The following is a 15817-nucleotide window of genomic DNA, read 5'->3' as shown; positions in this document are numbered from 1 at the left end:
TCCATTTCGGTTGCTTGATTGGTCTTAGTTGGTGAAAGTGAAAGTAAAAGAGGGAAACGGGAAAACACGGTAGGGAGTCTCTTTTCATTCATCCTGAAATAGTTCCTGAAAAGAAGTTCATGGCTGACTGGGTACTCCACAGGTACTGTTCTACAAGGGATGTCTTTAGGTCTTGCACAGTCACGTGAGGAGGTGTCCTGCAGTGTGATGATTAGAGATCATGCTCGTGCTGGTGGGCAGCTCTACTCATATTCAGATGATTGAATACTAATTTTGATGTCTAGGAGGTGAAGTGGTAGAGGGAGAGGTACAGGGACAGGGACAGGAGCAGGAACAGGTAGAGGTGCACCGTCCGCTGCTTGCGCTGCCTGCTCCCCCTCCGTCCCCGCCGCCACGGTCCAGTCGTCGGCCAGTTCTCGTCCCTGTTGGCGGGGATCCCGATGAGATGCTCTACAGGCGTACGTATGAGAAGAAAACTCAGAGCAAGTACATCGACGAGTCAATCGGCTATGGTCTGTTTGCCACCGGGCGCATCCCTGCCGGGGAGGTCGTTTTCGCGGATAAAGTCGTCTGGCTTGCGGGCGCGGAGGCCCAGCGCTGGAAGAACGCCAAGGCAGCTGACGACCTCGTTGCTGAGAAGGTCCGCGCGATGGGCGAGGAGTGGCACCGGGGTTTCCTGGGCCTGCCGAATCCGCAGCCCAAGGGTTCGTCCGGGGGTCCGTATGCTCAGATCTGGAAGAGGTATCATATGATTGCTTTGCAGCCGGAGAATACAAAGGTGTTGGCGCTGGGGCTGAATCTGGCGTTTGTGAACCATTCGTGCATTCCGAATGCGTCTCTCTACTATACATTGCGGTATCCGAGAGATGAGAACGGGGAGGAGGATAAGAGCTTGCCGCCGAAGATTGGGCGGGCAGTGGTGCGGGCGTCCAGGGATATCAAGCCCGGCGAGGAGATCACTGTTGCTTACTTCTACGCCAAGGGAGAGTGCGGAGTACGCCAGTTGATGTCCAGTATGTACTGCAAGTTCTGGTGCGTGTGTCCGTTCTGCCGAGACCCGGTCCGCGAGACGGAGAAAGCTCTGGAGAAGCTCTACACTCTCGAGACCATCTTCGAAGACGCAGATACCATTTATAAACGGCCCGCAGTGGTGTTCAAGAACGCCTACGAGCTGATTAAGCTGTACGAGCGGCTCAAGATCAGCGACACGCGCGAGGTCCAGGTCTGGCTCTACTGCGCGCTGATTGCGGGATTCAACTGCGATCTCGGCCGGGCTATGCTCTTCTTGATCAAGGCACGCAGCTTGGTTCTGAGTCTCCACGGTCCCAACGGTCATCTGTACGACAGAATCAGGGTCTATTGCCAGATGCCTCCTCTCATGCCGGGCTTCGGAGCTACAAACCGCGGCCGATCAGCCGTGAAACAGTGCTATTTCATGTTTGCCGATCAGAAGCACTCTGCAGATGTCTTGTTCATGCTCGCGGCGAAGCCGGACGAGTACATCCGACTGCACCGCTACCGTCGTATTCCTGACAGCCTGGCAAAGCCGGGAGAGAGCAGATACCTCATCCGCTACGACGCGCAGGATGCGAGGCGAAAGAAATTCGAGGACGAGGAACCAGACCCTGTTGAGTTCATACCATGGTGGTATGATCCTGAGGTGAGGAAACAGATAATCGAGGAGAAAAAGGCAAAGGAGGCAGAGAGAAAGGAAGAGAGAAAGAAGGCGGCCAGGAAGAAGAAGAAGAAGAGGGAGGAACAAGCGGCTAAGGAGACTACGAATACGAATCCGGACTGCATCGAGCCAGAAAAGGATTTTCTGGATGTCTGCCGCGAGTTGGCGGCCGAATTTGAGGCTCACGACAAGGAGAAGCCAAAACGGCAGCAGCGGGAATTCAGAGAGCAAGACAGGGAAGCTCTGCGACACCTACTAGGCGCAAAGAACGAACCGAAGAGGCGAGCTGACGAGGAAGACGAAGTGGAAGCAAACAGGAGCATGAGAGGCTTGGCGGACCATGGACCCAGGTGTCTACTCACGAGCACGAGTCGGTGCCAACGCAGCCTGCTGTGCACGAGGTGGTAGCCAGAAAGAGAGTGGTGCTCGAAACGCCTCCTGTTCTGCCGGAGATAGAGAAGTTTGCTCCTATTGAGCCTTCGTAACTCCGTTCCTCTCACATGTTGGAGTATTGAGCAATTCTTGACGGGAATTTAACGATGGAAAGCTGGAATGGAGATGAAGGTGGAGTGACGGCGAGAAGAGGTGGACGACGGATCAATGATTATGTCATGTCACGCTTTATCTAAGTCGATCATCTCCAGAGCTTCGTTTCTTTCAAGTCCCCAACCTTTTCCTTCAACTTTTAAATGCGTTTGGTCTTTCAATCCAGCCAGATGCTGTTTCTTCTTGTCTGTGTATAACTAAACTACTTTTAAAAAATACATACTCCTGTCTCATCGAGTCCCGCCCGTAACACCACCCTACCCGAGATAAATGCGCCAATAAACCATCACCACAACCCAAAATGGCGCACTCGAAACGAAACACCTCTCTTCCCCATTTTACCTCCTACGAACGGGGCCTCCTCCGCTCAACCTGGGGCACCAAGCGCGGCGTCATCAGCCGCGACTCCTTCCTCCCCTTTGGCTCCTGTCGACTCTGCCTGCAGCCAGCCCGAACCCCCGTCGCCTGCGCCACAAACGGCGATCTCTTCTGTCGCGAATGCGCCATCAACGACCTCCTCGCGCAACGGCAGGAGATTAAGCGTCTCGAGCGAGAACGCGAGGAGGCCCGGAAGCGCCTGGCCGAGGACGAAGAGCGAGCGCTCGAGGATGCGCGGCGAAGGGAACTGCGCGAGTTTGAGCTCGTGAGTATGGGGCTGGAGGCGGCGAAGCATGATCACGCGAAGGGGACTGGCGGCGGCGGCGGCGGCGGCGGGGATAATCGGCGGAAGCGCAAGGCGGAGGAGACGGAGGAGGCATTGGCGGCGTTCAAGGCGCGCGAGATTGAGGTCGACGGGAAGCGGAAGAAGATCTTTGAGCTGGATGAGAAGGAGATGGCTCGGATTGCGCGGGAGGAACAGGAGCGGTTGAAGCGGGAGCTGAAGCGGGAGAAGGTGCTTCTCGCAAGTGACTCTGTGGTATACATTTTGGGCTAACTGGTGGGCAGTCTGAGTCGAGCAAATCCGCGCTCCCTTCGTTCTGGGTCCCGTCGCTCACGCCATCGACCGATCCCAATGAAATCGCCGCTAACAAGGCCGTCAAGATGACGCCCATCTGTCCGGGGTCGACGGACGAGAACCGCCATGCCTATTCGCTCAAATCGCTGGTCGATGTGCATTTTACGGAGGAGAAGGCGGCGGACGGCACCGTCTCGCGGATCTGTCCCAGCTGCAAGAAGAACCTGAGTAACGGGCTCAAGGCTATGTGTAAGATGTTTTTGTCCTACTACAAGCGCTCGTGTCTCAGTTCGGCTAACAGATTAGTGGCGAAACCCTGTGGTCATGTTATCTGCCAACCGTGCGTCGCCAAGTTCATGACGCCGCATGATGTCCCCGATCCCCATGCCAGCAAGGAGGAACAAGAGCGGACGGCGAAACTACACGGTTTGGTTCTCTGCTACGTGTGTGAGGCGGACATTACGCCGCGGGATCCCAAGGCCGAAGCTTTGGAGAATGGAACTGAAAAGGGGAACGGGAAGAAGTCGAAGAAGAAGGATAAGGAGCAGGGGATTCGACCGGGGTTGGTGCAGGTCAGCTCGGAGGGGACCGGGTTTGCAGGGGCAGGAGGAAATGTAGCGATGAAGGCTGGGGTTGCCTTTCAATGTTAAGAATTGGCGCATCCGCGGAGTTTTGAGGTTTTGGTATGTACTTGTGAAAAATGTATTCCAGTAGCAGTTACTTGACTAGTTGACTAGACTAGATGATCTATGAGATGAAGGCCATGTCCCAATGCACGCCCAACGCCAGACAAAATGAGAACGAATATAGGTACACCCGAAAGAACATGGAGTAATTGTATTACATGAACACTTGGTCCGGCAGAGTCTAGGCCGCTCCCTTCTTGGCGTTGTTGAATTCGCGCACAACGATATCGCACCGGATCTCCTGGCAGAGCCGCTTGCGACGGCTAACATCCAGCTTGGAAGCAAACTCCAACCCACTAGCCCGCTCCAACACCTCCAGCGGCACCTCGAACTCAGCCAGACGCTTGTCGTTGGGGATCCGGGCATTGGGGAGCACAAACGCACCCAGCGAGACCTTGCTGGTCGGGCTGGCCGTTCCGTCCTCGGCGTAGATGACCTTGTAGAAGTGCGTCGGCACAGCCACGTTGGGCGGGTTTCCAATCACTTCGTATGAGACACGCCACTTGCCGTCCGGGTCGCGATGGGGCAGGTACAAGGGGCCTGTCACGATGCGGACGGAGGGGTATTTCTTGGTCAGATCGCGGCAGAACTCCTCAAAGTGCGCCCAGTAGTCGCGGTTGAAGCCCTCGCCGACCTGGGGGCACATGTTGGTAAGCGCAAAGGTGCCGTCCATTGCGTCCTGGGACCATTTGGCGTCGGCGGCGGGCACCTGGTGGCCGCGGTCATAGCCGGAGCGGAAGTAGTCGGCCAGTTTGGCGCGGAAGATGGCGGGGATGCTGGCGTCTTCGACGAAGGCGCTGTGTTTCCGGTCGGCATTCTTCAGCGAGAGCGAGTACGGCGTGATGTGCTCGGCGACCCAGGCGGGATTGCGTGTGCGACGGTCGTAGGCGCCGGTCAAGGGCAGAGAGGTGATGGTATCGGCGATGGGACCGGGGAAGCCATACTGGTAGATACCGGCAGGATCGACCGGGGAGCCGCCTGAGGGTTTACTGGCGGGAGTCTTGGCCAGAGAGGGAGGAGGAATGGTCGCGGGAGGAGAGATTGTAGCTGATTGGGACGGAGGAGGGGGAGGAGGGAGCTGTTGTTGTTGTTGTTGTTGTTGCTGCGGTTGAGGTCGAGAGGATGAGGAGTAAAGGAGAGCGGTGATACCAGCACCAGTAGCTGCACTGGCGGCAGCGATGGCCGCAATAGTGGCTTTCGACATGATGGATTTGAATTGAAGGGAGATATAAACAGATAAAAAGACCCGTTGGACCGAGTCAAGGAGGTAGAAAGAAGTAGACAGTGAAGGCGGAGTTAAGAGAGAGAAAAAGAAAATATTGCCGAAGAAAGCAAAGATGAAGCCAAAGTCGCAGCCAATCAGAGAGCACAGAGATGGCTGGTCAATAACACAGTAGGTACAGTATGAGTAGGGAGTAAGTATCTAAGAGGGAGAAATTGACAAGCAGCTACCTTGGCTATATAGGAACAAAATCAGTACTGAAGGAACTGTAAAAGAGTAGATGGTCATCTGCTTGAATGTTATGTTCTGCTGACATCTCCGAGTATTTTTTTAGTAGGGGAGATATGGTATGAACCCTGCACTTGGAGATAATGGCTGTTCAGAGCAAACTATATAAGCCAGCCTATTGACAGAACTCTGCATGAATTCTTACCAACTCCATCGTGAGACATAATATGCCATCAGTTTCATGATGGGAATCCAAGCGCCCTTCCGCCTGTTAAGATGGCGGTGACAGTGCGGACCTTGGGAGCAAGACGGCGGCGGTATTTATAATGTGTGAGCGTCACTCGGACTCGAGGAATGCTCTAAGTATTGTTTGTTCCAAGGGGATGATCATCGACAAGATGGATTTATCGGATTTATCCTGTTGACAACAACTTCTGAATATCTGAACATATGTGATTATACAAAGAGAGGAGAAAAGTGGTTCCTGCCATTGTCATTATTGTCACTCATTCCGGATATTCTCGTGACATCACTGTCTTCCATCCGCCTTCTTTGCCCTTTCAGTACTGCTACTGCTACTGCTACTGCTACTGCTACTGCTATTGCTCCTTCACCCTCAGCCCATCATGGCTGCCAATAATGACCTCCGAGGATGGCTGATGAGCGGGGTCTCTGGCATAGGTAAGCTCTTCAGAACCAACTGCGACAATCCCAATCTGATTCATCAAAGCCTGTGTCCTTGGTTCGTCCCTCATCTGCATCGATGTTATACTGCGGCGATTCTCTCGTCGCAAGAACTTCCAAATTGTCAACAGCAATGGCTTCTTATCAGCCTCTCTATGCTTGAGCGCCGGTGTTATGGTACCTTTACTCCATTGCCCCATTTTATGCGTGCAGTACTAATCCTGTAGCTCTTTACCTCCCTCTATAGCATGCTCCCCACCTCGAAGGAATACCTCACTCGTGCTGGATTCTCGCCCCGCACGGCGGCCTACACTCTGATCGGACTCTTTCTGACTGGCGTGATTGTTATTCGACTTGTTTCTGCTTTCATTCACCAGCATATTCCCTCTCATGTCGTCGATTGCGCCCATACTCACCAACCAAAAACCCAAGATCCCGAACGCGGCGACCTTGGACGGCAAGAACAGCCGGCGTCCGCTCTGCGCCAGGCAAATGGCTCTACCGAACGGACGCCTCTCCTGTTACAATCAACGTCGCCTTCTCGCAAGTCCATGCCGGGTGCCGTTGAGCGACCGGCGCTCGAACCTCTGCGGTCCCGGTTGACTCGTCGCATCAATCAGCTCATGGGTGGCGTCAAACCCCGCTGTGACGAATACGGCCCGTGCTATGGTTTCTCGCAGACGTGCGGTCTTGAATGTTCCAAGATTCTCACTAACACACAGATGATTAGCGTCGTCGAGGAGATATCTCGGCCTTCCTTAACCACGCATCACAGCATTGGTGTCCAGCTGGACTCGGAACGCGCAGGATCTGCTGAAGGTGCTGGCCCAGGGTTGCTCGCCCAGTCGCATGATTCGATAGAAGCCTTCTCGGGACCATTGGATGCCGGTAACTCCCAGGAAGACCAAAGCGGCGCATCCTCCTTGCGGACAGGTCTTGAAGTCTATTCCCACAAATCTCCAGAAGACCAAAACGATTCGACCAAAGCTCCACGGCCCACATCGGCGCAACACCACCACCACGTCCCCCAGAATGCCTTTCTCTCTATCGGACTCCAGACTTCGTTGGCTATTGCCCTCCATAAGCTCCCAGAGGGCTTCATCACATACGCTACCAATCACGCCAGCCCCACGCTCGGCATGACCGTCTTCGTTGCCCTCTTCATCCACAATATCAGCGAAGGCTTCGCCATGGCCCTGCCGCTCTATCTCGCGCTCAATTCCCGCTGGAAAGCCATGTTCTGGTCCAGCTTACTTGGCGGAATCAGCCAGCCCGCCGGCGCCGCCCTCGCCGCTCTTTGGATCTGGGGCGCACAGAAAGCCGGCCACCACGATGAGACTACCGGGCCCTCTTGGGGTGTTTATGGTGGCATGTTCGCTGCCACCGCCGGCATCATGACCTCCGTTGGCCTGCAGCTTTTCAGTGAAGGGCTGGGATTGACGCATCATCGCGGGTTCGGGGTTGGATTCGCCATCGCTGGGATGGGGTTAATGGGGCTGAGTTTTGCGCTGACTGCGTGAGTCTACTCCGTACTTTCGGGTTTATTAAGGCGTTGAGGTTCAATCTCTTTTCCTTCAAAAGTAAATGTCCGTTGTGCATTGTGCATGGTTGCACCGGGGAGGTTGCATCAGTATAAATCGGGGTATATGAAAATAGGGCGGGTATTGTTATTATTGTTTTCCTGACGACTGTCTATCTGCATTACGAGTTACGACTGTTTTGATTTATCAATGGTTAGTGTATTATAGAGCATGCGTAATTATATACAGTCTAATCATGCTTCACTTGGTGTGTCTTGCTCTCCCGCCAATATATATATATCCGTCCAGCGAGTATATTTTCGACAGGTCTTGGATGGTACTGCGATAGATTTAGTAAGTTAATTTCTCACAAGTCAAGGTATACTACATAGAAATTTATAATAATATATCCAACGCCATAAATGCACAGCTAACTCCAAGGACCTGATCAAGGCGGATGCAAAGAAATATACACGAACAAGCGAGGTTTACGACCCCTTCTTGGCCGCCTCTTCTCGCTCCCTCTTTCTCGCCAGATATCGCTCCTTCGCGCTCATCACATCGGTTTCCGTCTTGCGAGTACGCGTGCGCTCCGCGATCTCCCGCTGTCGCGCGGCCTCGGCCTCGGCCTCCTGTCGGGCCTTCTCCTCCAGCTGCTGCGCAACCATCTCCGTCTGGCGGGCGCGCTGGCTCGTACGCGCCGCGTGGTGCCCCGAGTCGAAGCGCGACTTGTTCGCAGCCGCGCGAGCAGCAGCCGCAGCGGCGCTCGCCGAGGCGGACGGCTTGGGCTTGGGCGCGACGTTCAGCCCGGCGGACAGCAGCTGCCGCTTGTCGACGATCTCGCCCTCGTCGTTGATGGCGACATGCGCGCCCTTGGCGTTGAGCTCCGCGGCGATCTGCGCCTCCGTCTTTTCCTTGTTTGCTTCCGCTTCTGCTTCCGCGGTCGCTTCGTCGGCTGGGATCTCGCCCGCCTGCACCCGTCGCGCGGCCTCCTCCGCCGCCCTGACGACTTCCTCGTGCCGCTGCTCGTCCCGCGATAGCATGTCCCGGTAGAACCCGACCATCCCCGTCCCGCCGTTCTGCTTCCGCCGCTCCTCCTCCTGCCGTTCCCGCTCTGCTTCTTCCTGCTCGATCCGCCGCAGCTCCTCCTGCTGCGCCTTGTACGCGGACGTCACGAACTTCTCCTTGTCGGCGAACTCGTCGCCCTCCGCCTCGCGCTCCTTGGCGAGGAGTCTGTCCCGCGCGCGCAGCTGGTCCCGCTTCCGGATCTCTGCGCTGCGCAGTAGCGAGGTCATGTACCGTGGCCCGTCGCTCTTGCCGTCCGGGGAGGCGGCTTTGGCTTTGTCGGCTTTGGCGGCGTGCAAACTGTCGTAGATAGCGTCGTAGGAGTAGATGGTGGGGTCGAGCTGTTGGGCGTCCTCGGCGTGTTTCTTGCTGCTGCGGAGGGCCGAGAGGTTCGTGAACTCGGTGCTAGGTGGGGCACTGGGTTTGTTTTTGGCGGGGTTGAGGCCCAGGGGCATCGCTTGTGGTTCTTGCTCCTCTTCCTCGTCGGCGAAGATGGAGCTCTTGTTTAGGGGTTTGATGTTGGGTTTGCCGGTTGGGGGCCGGCCGGCGGTTTGCGTTTCGCGGGCGGTTCTGTGGTTTGTCGGTCCTTGGTGGACGGTCTGGGTGGTTCTTCGAGACCTCCGATTGTGGTTATTTCGATGGGACCGTCGCCGTCGCCGTCGCCTGCATTGTTCTGGTTGTCGCCTTCGGAGTCGGAGTCGAAGATCGTCTTCTTGCGTTTTTGTGAACCTGGCGGTCCGAGTTTCGAGGTTGGGGTTTTTTGCTGGGGAGGTTGAGCCCGTAGGACAGCTTCGGAGGGGGCATGGTGCTAGTAGACGGAGGCTGTAAGGCCTGACCCCAATTCGTGCAGTAAGATATAGCAACCTATAGTGAAGGTGAAGATAAGTTACGGTAAATTAGTTTGAAGGAGATGAGTTCATCAGATGGTTATCTTATCAGCCACGTGACTCAATCATCTCCACCAAACAAACGGACCCATGTCCGCTGTTATTTACCTGTACTTGCGGAGTGCACGACTATTTCCCTCTTGAAGTGACTACCTCTGTTCCAAAAAAAAATGTCATACTACTTCACCATCCTCTCCCCCACCGACGCCCCCTATTCAACATCGCCTTCGGCACGTCCAAAGGCGGCGGAGATGGCATCGCCCGATTCCGCTTCCCAGACACAGCGCAATACATGAACCAGTTCATCATCCACTCGAGTTTGGACATCGTCGAGGAAGCACAATGGATGAATGGCAATATGTAACTGCCCGCCGCATTCCAATTTTTGTGGAGGTTGCAACTGAAATGCTAATGTGAAATGTTGCAGGTATCTCAAACTCATCGACACCTACCCCCCGCCTCGGCGTATATCTCCGCGTTCCTCACACCCTCCGGAACAAGATTCCTGCTCCTGCACCAGCCGCCTCAGCTTCCTTCGACGGGGACTGCGGGGTCCGGCTCGTCGCTGCTCGGCTCGTCCTTCTCCGTTGGTGGCGGGAGCTCGTCCCGTGCGTCGAGTAGCTCGATCGCGGCGAATCCGACCTCGCCGCAGACGGAGGAGGCCGTGCGGCAGTTCATGAACGAGGTGTATGAGAATTATGTCAAGACGGCCATGAGTCCGTTTTATCGGCAGGGGATGGAGATCCGGAGTCCGGCGTTTCGGGCCAGGGTTGTGGCTGCGGGGAAGAAGTGGCTGTGATTCTTTGTTCTGCCCTTTTACGGTTGATACATTTTACGTTGCTGAGCGTGGCGTTGGGGTGTGGCTTATTCTACTGCTATGGACTTGCATTGAAAGATGCGTCGAAAGTGCATAGGTTCAACTCGTGTATTATTGGATGCCTATTAACCTCTGCGCCGTGTACCAATGCAGAGTATCCCCTATTGTTGCTCTGTTTTCAAAAATCTTGCTTGCATCGACCAAGGGGAATTTTGGCATGCAATAATAAGCTCGCTAATGTTCAAAGGATGGAGCATGTCCTGCAAGATGAATGAACGAAAAGTAGGTCTCCCAAATGTATGCGAAATGGGGACTGAAAAGCAAGAAAAGATATGTCGCTGTCGCTGTCGCTGTTTCCAAGACCAACAGAACGCCTCCCCAAGATTACTCCGACCCACTTCATGTCGTCATTTGAGGGGCCAGCTTCTTTACAGTGCTGTTTTTGAAATTCTCCACCGCATGGATCACGTCGTCTGCTTTGGCCACGGCGCCGAAAATGCCGCCTTCCATCTTGACGGATTCGAGCGTGCTCACATGGAGGGACGGCTCGCCCGCGGCAGTGCAGTCTTCCAGGACGACGCAGTCGAAGCCTTTGTCGTTCGCCTCCCGCATCGTCGTTGACACACAGACATCCGTGGTGACACCTGCAATGACCAGATTCTTGATGCCTTTGTTTCGGAGCAGGAGCTCAAAGTCGGTGTACGAAAACGCACTTTTACCCGGCTTGTCGATGACCGGCTCCTCGGGCAGCGGATACAGTTCGTCGACGATGTCGTGTCCGACTTCCCCGCGTATCAACAAACGTCCCAATGGCCCTTGGGAGCCAATTCCCATGCCAGATGCATTGTTCCGCGACCGAAACGCCTCTCTATTTGAGAGAGTTGATAGATCAGGCCGATGACCTTTACAGCAACGTCAATCAGAGTCCACCAAGACTAGAGTATCAGGGGGTTTACCTTCACGAGTGTGGTAAACAGGAAATCCGGCAGTACGGAATGTATTCAGTACCTGCTGCAGTTTGGGTATGAGACTCTGTGCTGCTGAAATATCGTAACCTTGGTATTCCATGTAACCGCCAGGCGAACAAACTGCGATGACCGTCAGTGATGAGCATTCAGGCCCAAGCGCCATATGGCCATGATGGATTACATACAATCCTTCTGCATATCGATGATGACTAAAGCAGTCGTATATGGTGTTAGAGTCGCATCATGCGGCCAATCATAGGGAACCGCTGGAATCTGGCCCTTTCGAACCTTATGCTGCGGTACTGGTCGCGGCTTCTCGACGATAGGCCCATGATTGTGAGTTGGATTTAACACTGTCAACGTCCAGATGCCAGGAGTACCAGCTGCGACCAGCATAAACGGACAGTCCATCAAACGAGATGTTCGTCGTCGCTTTCTCGTCTCCTCTGTGAGCCCGTTTCGGGGCCGATAATGGCCTCCCCGATCGCATCGGAGCCACACTTTAGCTGTGCGTCCGGGCTTCTTCTCGGTAGGAGTACTGGATGACTTGACCACAACATTGTATCCATGAGCTTTGCTGTGAGCTTGCACTGCTGCAAGAAGAGTGGCTCTTTACATGTAGGGAAGGATATGAGTAGCGGTCCAAGCAATGTATCTAGAATTGGGTGACAAAAAGGGTGGCTCGCATAATTTCACGCATACTTACTTATCGGGATATGTTCCTTCTGGAGGAGGCACAAGCTGCATGGACATATCTGGGATATCTTGAAGATCGCTAGGCGCGTCGAGATTCAGATCGGTGGGGTCCGCCATCGCAACAAGTCGTGTGGATCTTCGCGGGAAAGGCAAGACCTGAAGAGCGCCATATTAGCATCATAGGTCCATGGTGACCCGTCACCAAGCTCTGTTTGGGAGAGAAAAACGGAATGAAAGATCAATGGCCATTTCAGATCGACCTGATGGTTAGCTGTTTATCGATTTCCATGTGCGTGGAAGCAACTTTCCGGTCTACTGTGAGTAGTATGATGTGCGTGGATATAACACGATCTACCACCCTAGCTTGGAGACAACGCCGAAGTTGAAGGAGTAAGGAGGGAAGAAGTACCCGTAAGAGTCCGATAGGAGGGAAAAACAAGCAGAGAGGGAAAACAAGTGGACAATAGCAACTTACCGGGCCAAAATCAGGGAATATAACTGGGAAGTGGGAATCAAGCAACAATAAACTCTAGATCACTTTCTTGTTGCCCCAGACTTCCACTGCCCATGAGGCATGCCCCAGAGCAGTCACTGACCTTTGATCGTCGGAATACGCACATCGCGGGCGGTGGAAATCGAGCTGAAGGACGAGACCAGTACTAGACCTAGAGTGGCCTAGTACTGTTTTTATGCGGTGGTAACATACAGTACTTGTTACACTACCGCTACTGATTATATTACCTTACCATGTGACAGTTGGCGTCAGGTACCAAGCCTTGTACCTTTTGTACCTAACTGGTACCTAGGTACTGCCAACTACTGCGGACACTATGAGCACCCAAAGTACTTAGGTACCTAAAGTACTCTTAAGCGGTATGCTAGTGCTTAATCCAATTGGTGAGGTTGTTTTGTTCCCGTGGACACGGCACTATCTATCTCTCTAGTCTCTACGCTGGATAACATCACCGTCACAATCACAAACCTCCCCCAAAACATTCATCCATGTTTCGACCAGCCCCCTCTGAGAGGGTTCTGCAAAGGTAAGTTTGGATCTTCTCGGTCTTCAACTTCTGTTAGTCTGGTATTGTTTTCTCTTCTTCATTTTCTATTTTCCTTCTTTGTTTCCATCACCTCTCGAGTCCCTGTTATCGCCCCCGATCAACTGCGACACCGCCTCCGCGAGGGGTCCCCTCCACCGGTTCACGCACGGTTGTTGATACTATTCGCGGCGTGCATGAACTCGGTTTCCAGCCGTTTCGTGGCGACACTCTCACTGCTTGTCAAGTCACTGCTTGAAAGTGAGTCGTTGCTTCGCTCTTGTGCACGACCTTCGTGTCCGTCTTCGGTCATACCGCCCCCCTGGTATCGGAATAATGCCCTCGGCCGATGGTTCTTCCTCTGCTCGCCCCAACGGTACCAGCTCCCGGTCGGATCAGCTTGCATGGTATAAGTCTCAGTATGAGCAATTAGAGGCGGAGCTAGCGGACTTCCAGGCCTCCAGCCGTGAGCTGGAGGCGGAGCTGGAAAAGGATATCGAGGCATCTGAGAAGCGGGAACGGTTGTTGAAGGAGAAGGTGGATAGCTTGAAATATGAGGTCGAGGAGTGGAAGGTCAGATCGGAGTTCACCTTCATTGCTGATGATGGACCGAGGGCTAATCTGTTGACTTCCTCGGCAGACCAAGTACAAGCAATCCAAGTCGGAGGGCAACTCGGCCCAGAACACGTTACAGAAAGAGATCACGACTTTGAGGGATGCAAACCGGACGCTACAGCTGAAATTGCGAGATATCGAGGTCGCAAACGATGATTATGAACGTCAAGCCCGGCATACGACTTCCTCCCTGGAGGATCTGGAGTCCAAGTACAACGTCGCCATCGAACGAGCAGTCTTATTGGAAGAGGAAATTAGAACCGGCGAGCAGGAACGGGAAAACTTGCGCATCGAGAATCAGCGTCTGCGAGACGAGCTCTCGGATCTGAAGATCGAAACGGAAATCATCCACGAAAAGCTCCGGAATGCAGAACTGCAAAACAGCCGACGCAGGAAGCTTATCTCGTTGCGCAGTCCATCAACACCACAGTCACCGGATCTCTTCAATCGTTCTCCTGCTTCATCCATAGTTTCCTCGCCTTTATTCTCGACTCCTACATTGAAAACCTCGCTCATGTCCGCCACGGCGACGCCTCCGTCACCGCCGATATCCGAGTCGTCGAGCAGTCTGCGCAAGTCAATGAATGCTATGCCCGGTTTTCCTCTTCAGAAGGCCTCGGCTTCTGACGCGTCATTTGGCAGCCGGTCGCTGCATGGGTCTAGGACTCAGAAATATAACAACCACTCGCGCGCAACCTCCTACGCTTTTACGAATAACCGCCCCACTCCGTCAGCTACGAATCGGCCCAGCTTGCCCAAGCCGAAGCCCAAGCCCAATGAGAACACCAACAAGAATAACAATAATGCCCGGTCGTCTGGGCTACCGAAGTCGGGTTCACTGTATCAAATTCGTGGACTCATTGGCAAGATGCAGAAGCTCGAGGAGAGAGTCCAATCTGCAAAATCCAAACTGCCACCACCGTCGGATTCACCGTCTCGTACGTCTTCTCGTTCGGGATCGATACTGGCCGAGAGTCCGGTTGCATCTACAATAACAGCCCGAAGAAACTCGCGCAAACGGCTGAGCGGAAGTAGTTTTAGCTCGTCTGTCCGAGACGGTGATAGTGTGCCTTCTTATGCTCCGCACAGTCGACCGTCCTTTGGTGCTAGGACGCAGGGGGATAGTCGCCCAAGCAGTCGCACTAGTTACTCGAGCCACAGCTCTGTCAGTCACAGTACACATCCGAGCGTGACTCCATCGACACGCCCTGAGAGCCGCCAGAGTCGGACGAAGACACCGCTGGGGCACTACTCGACCAACCCGACCACAGAGAGCCGTCGACCACGATCCTCGCTCAGTAACCCCTCTAATCCGAATGGAACCGTCAATGGGATGGCCCATATTGACGAGGACGAGGACCTTGCTATGCATATGTCTTTACGGGCCAGGATCAGCGAGATCCGCGAGACTCGGCTTCCGTCCATCTCCACGCCGACTGGACTTAAGAAAAGAACCCCAAGCGGGATCTCTGGTATCCCAGCGCCTCGAACATTGAGAACCAGCACTGGCTTTGACCGGTTGGAAGGCGACATGGGGCCACCAGAGCGAAAATCCGAGATTACTGATCTTGGAGAAACTTATTAAATTGACCTACTCGGATCTCCCGGCGGTACTCGAACGATGTTATCCGTCCGGTGCATTGAAGTTGACCCACTTTAGAAGGGGTTCCTCCTGAACCAATTCGTTTCGTTTATCCTACATTTACATACATAATACCCTCAAGACCTTAATGTTCGAAGGTGCGGTCTAGATTGGAGCATTGGCGTCCCTTGGAAGCTTTCGGCTGGGACGCTAGAAGATTGATCATAGATGAGGGATTACCTTTGTTGGAGTGTTCTCTTCTCTGCTAGTCCCTTGTTAAAGGATAGTCACTGATTTGTACAGTTTGTCCGGGTGGATGGCGGAGTTGGGATCGCATCTGATAGCGCATTTCTTTCACATGCTCGCAGAAGCCGTTGCGGTGCCCTGCAACGGCACTGTTGGCGTCCAAGCTGTTTCTCAGCACTACTTTCCTTGGAGATTTCGTTTCATGTTACTACTTATTGTTGCCTTTGGCGTTAGAGAATACCCAGCGACAGTTCGTTACATATTCTTTGGAGCTTTTCGTAGCAGATCAGGGGTCTGGGTCAGCGACATAATCGTCCAGTTGCTTGTGGAGAAGTAGCGACTTTCAAAAGGGACGGTACGTCAGCGGGCGCCACCTAGCAACCTAGAT

The 15817-nt window shown here is 54.0% G+C and overlaps 8 protein-coding genes across 8 annotated transcripts; 5 read left to right on the top strand and 3 right to left on the bottom strand.

Moving 5' to 3' along the window:
* Positions 1-267: 267 nt before the first annotated feature.
* P174DRAFT_437116 (SET domain-containing protein) lies at positions 268-2213 on the top strand. Its single transcript, XM_024826199.1, has one exon. The coding sequence runs from the start codon at positions 446-448 to the stop codon at positions 2081-2083; it is 1638 nt and encodes a 545-aa protein (XP_024687295.1). The 5' UTR covers positions 268-445; the 3' UTR covers positions 2084-2213.
* Positions 2214-2346: 133 nt separating this feature from the next.
* P174DRAFT_437115 (putative RING finger domain protein) lies at positions 2347-3977 on the top strand. Its single transcript, XM_024826198.1, has 3 exons — positions 2347-3113; positions 3167-3425; positions 3483-3977. Exons 1-3 carry the CDS (start codon positions 2523-2525, stop codon positions 3824-3826), a joined length of 1194 nt encoding a protein of 397 aa, XP_024687294.1. The 5' UTR covers positions 2347-2522; the 3' UTR covers positions 3827-3977.
* A 66-nt stretch (positions 3978-4043) lies between these two features.
* On the bottom strand, positions 4044-5066 carry P174DRAFT_362578 (DNA/RNA non-specific endonuclease; the record flags this gene model as incomplete). The annotated part of the gene is made up of 1 exon (XM_024821871.1): positions 4044-5066. One exon carries the CDS (start codon positions 5064-5066, stop codon positions 4044-4046), a length of 1023 nt encoding a protein of 340 aa, XP_024687293.1.
* Positions 5067-5494: 428 nt separating this feature from the next.
* On the top strand, positions 5495-7778 carry P174DRAFT_382364 (Zn(2+) transporter ZRT3). Its single transcript, XM_024823116.1, has 3 exons — positions 5495-5993; positions 6043-6173; positions 6224-7778. The coding sequence occupies exons 1-3, from the start codon at positions 5939-5941 to the stop codon at positions 7514-7516; spliced, it is 1479 nt and encodes a 492-aa protein (XP_024687292.1). The 5' UTR covers positions 5495-5938; the 3' UTR covers positions 7517-7778.
* Positions 7779-9368, bottom strand: P174DRAFT_437112 (splicing regulator NSRP1-like domain-containing protein; the record flags this gene model as incomplete). Its single annotated transcript, XM_024826197.1, has 2 exons — positions 7779-9151; positions 9178-9368. Coding segments are annotated over 2 exons (1338 nt in total), but the record flags the coding sequence as incomplete, so codon positions are not given.
* A 442-nt stretch (positions 9369-9810) lies between these two features.
* P174DRAFT_416416 (TRAPP subunit TRS20) lies at positions 9811-10267 on the top strand (the record flags this gene model as incomplete). Its single annotated transcript, XM_024824499.1, has 2 exons — positions 9811-9828; positions 9896-10267. The coding sequence occupies 2 exons, from the start codon at positions 9811-9813 to the stop codon at positions 10265-10267; spliced, it is 390 nt and encodes a 129-aa protein (XP_024687290.1).
* Positions 10268-10369: 102 nt separating this feature from the next.
* On the bottom strand, positions 10370-12569 carry P174DRAFT_500315 (cysteine hydrolase family protein; the record flags this gene model as incomplete). Its single annotated transcript, XM_024830960.1, has 6 exons — positions 10370-11187; positions 11242-11373; positions 11439-11863; positions 11960-12085; positions 12425-12447; positions 12546-12569. 6 exons carry the CDS (start codon positions 12567-12569, stop codon positions 10685-10687), a joined length of 1233 nt encoding a protein of 410 aa, XP_024687289.1. The 3' UTR covers positions 10370-10684.
* A 753-nt stretch (positions 12570-13322) lies between these two features.
* Positions 13323-15186, top strand: nde1 (nuclear distribution protein NudE; the record flags this gene model as incomplete). The annotated part of the gene is made up of 2 exons (XM_024825412.1): positions 13323-13559; positions 13627-15186. The coding sequence occupies 2 exons, from the start codon at positions 13323-13325 to the stop codon at positions 15184-15186; spliced, it is 1797 nt and encodes a 598-aa protein (XP_024687288.1).
* Positions 15187-15817: the final 631 nt, after the last annotated feature.

The sequence above is a fragment of the Aspergillus novofumigatus genome (genome assembly GCF_002847465.1).
Source record: "Aspergillus novofumigatus IBT 16806 chromosome Unknown P174scaffold_1, whole genome shotgun sequence".
In the NCBI taxonomy this organism is placed as follows: domain Eukaryota; kingdom Fungi; phylum Ascomycota; class Eurotiomycetes; order Eurotiales; family Aspergillaceae; genus Aspergillus; species Aspergillus novofumigatus.
Note: the sequence above shows the minus strand (reverse complement) of the source record. Positions and strands in the feature narration are given on the sequence as shown.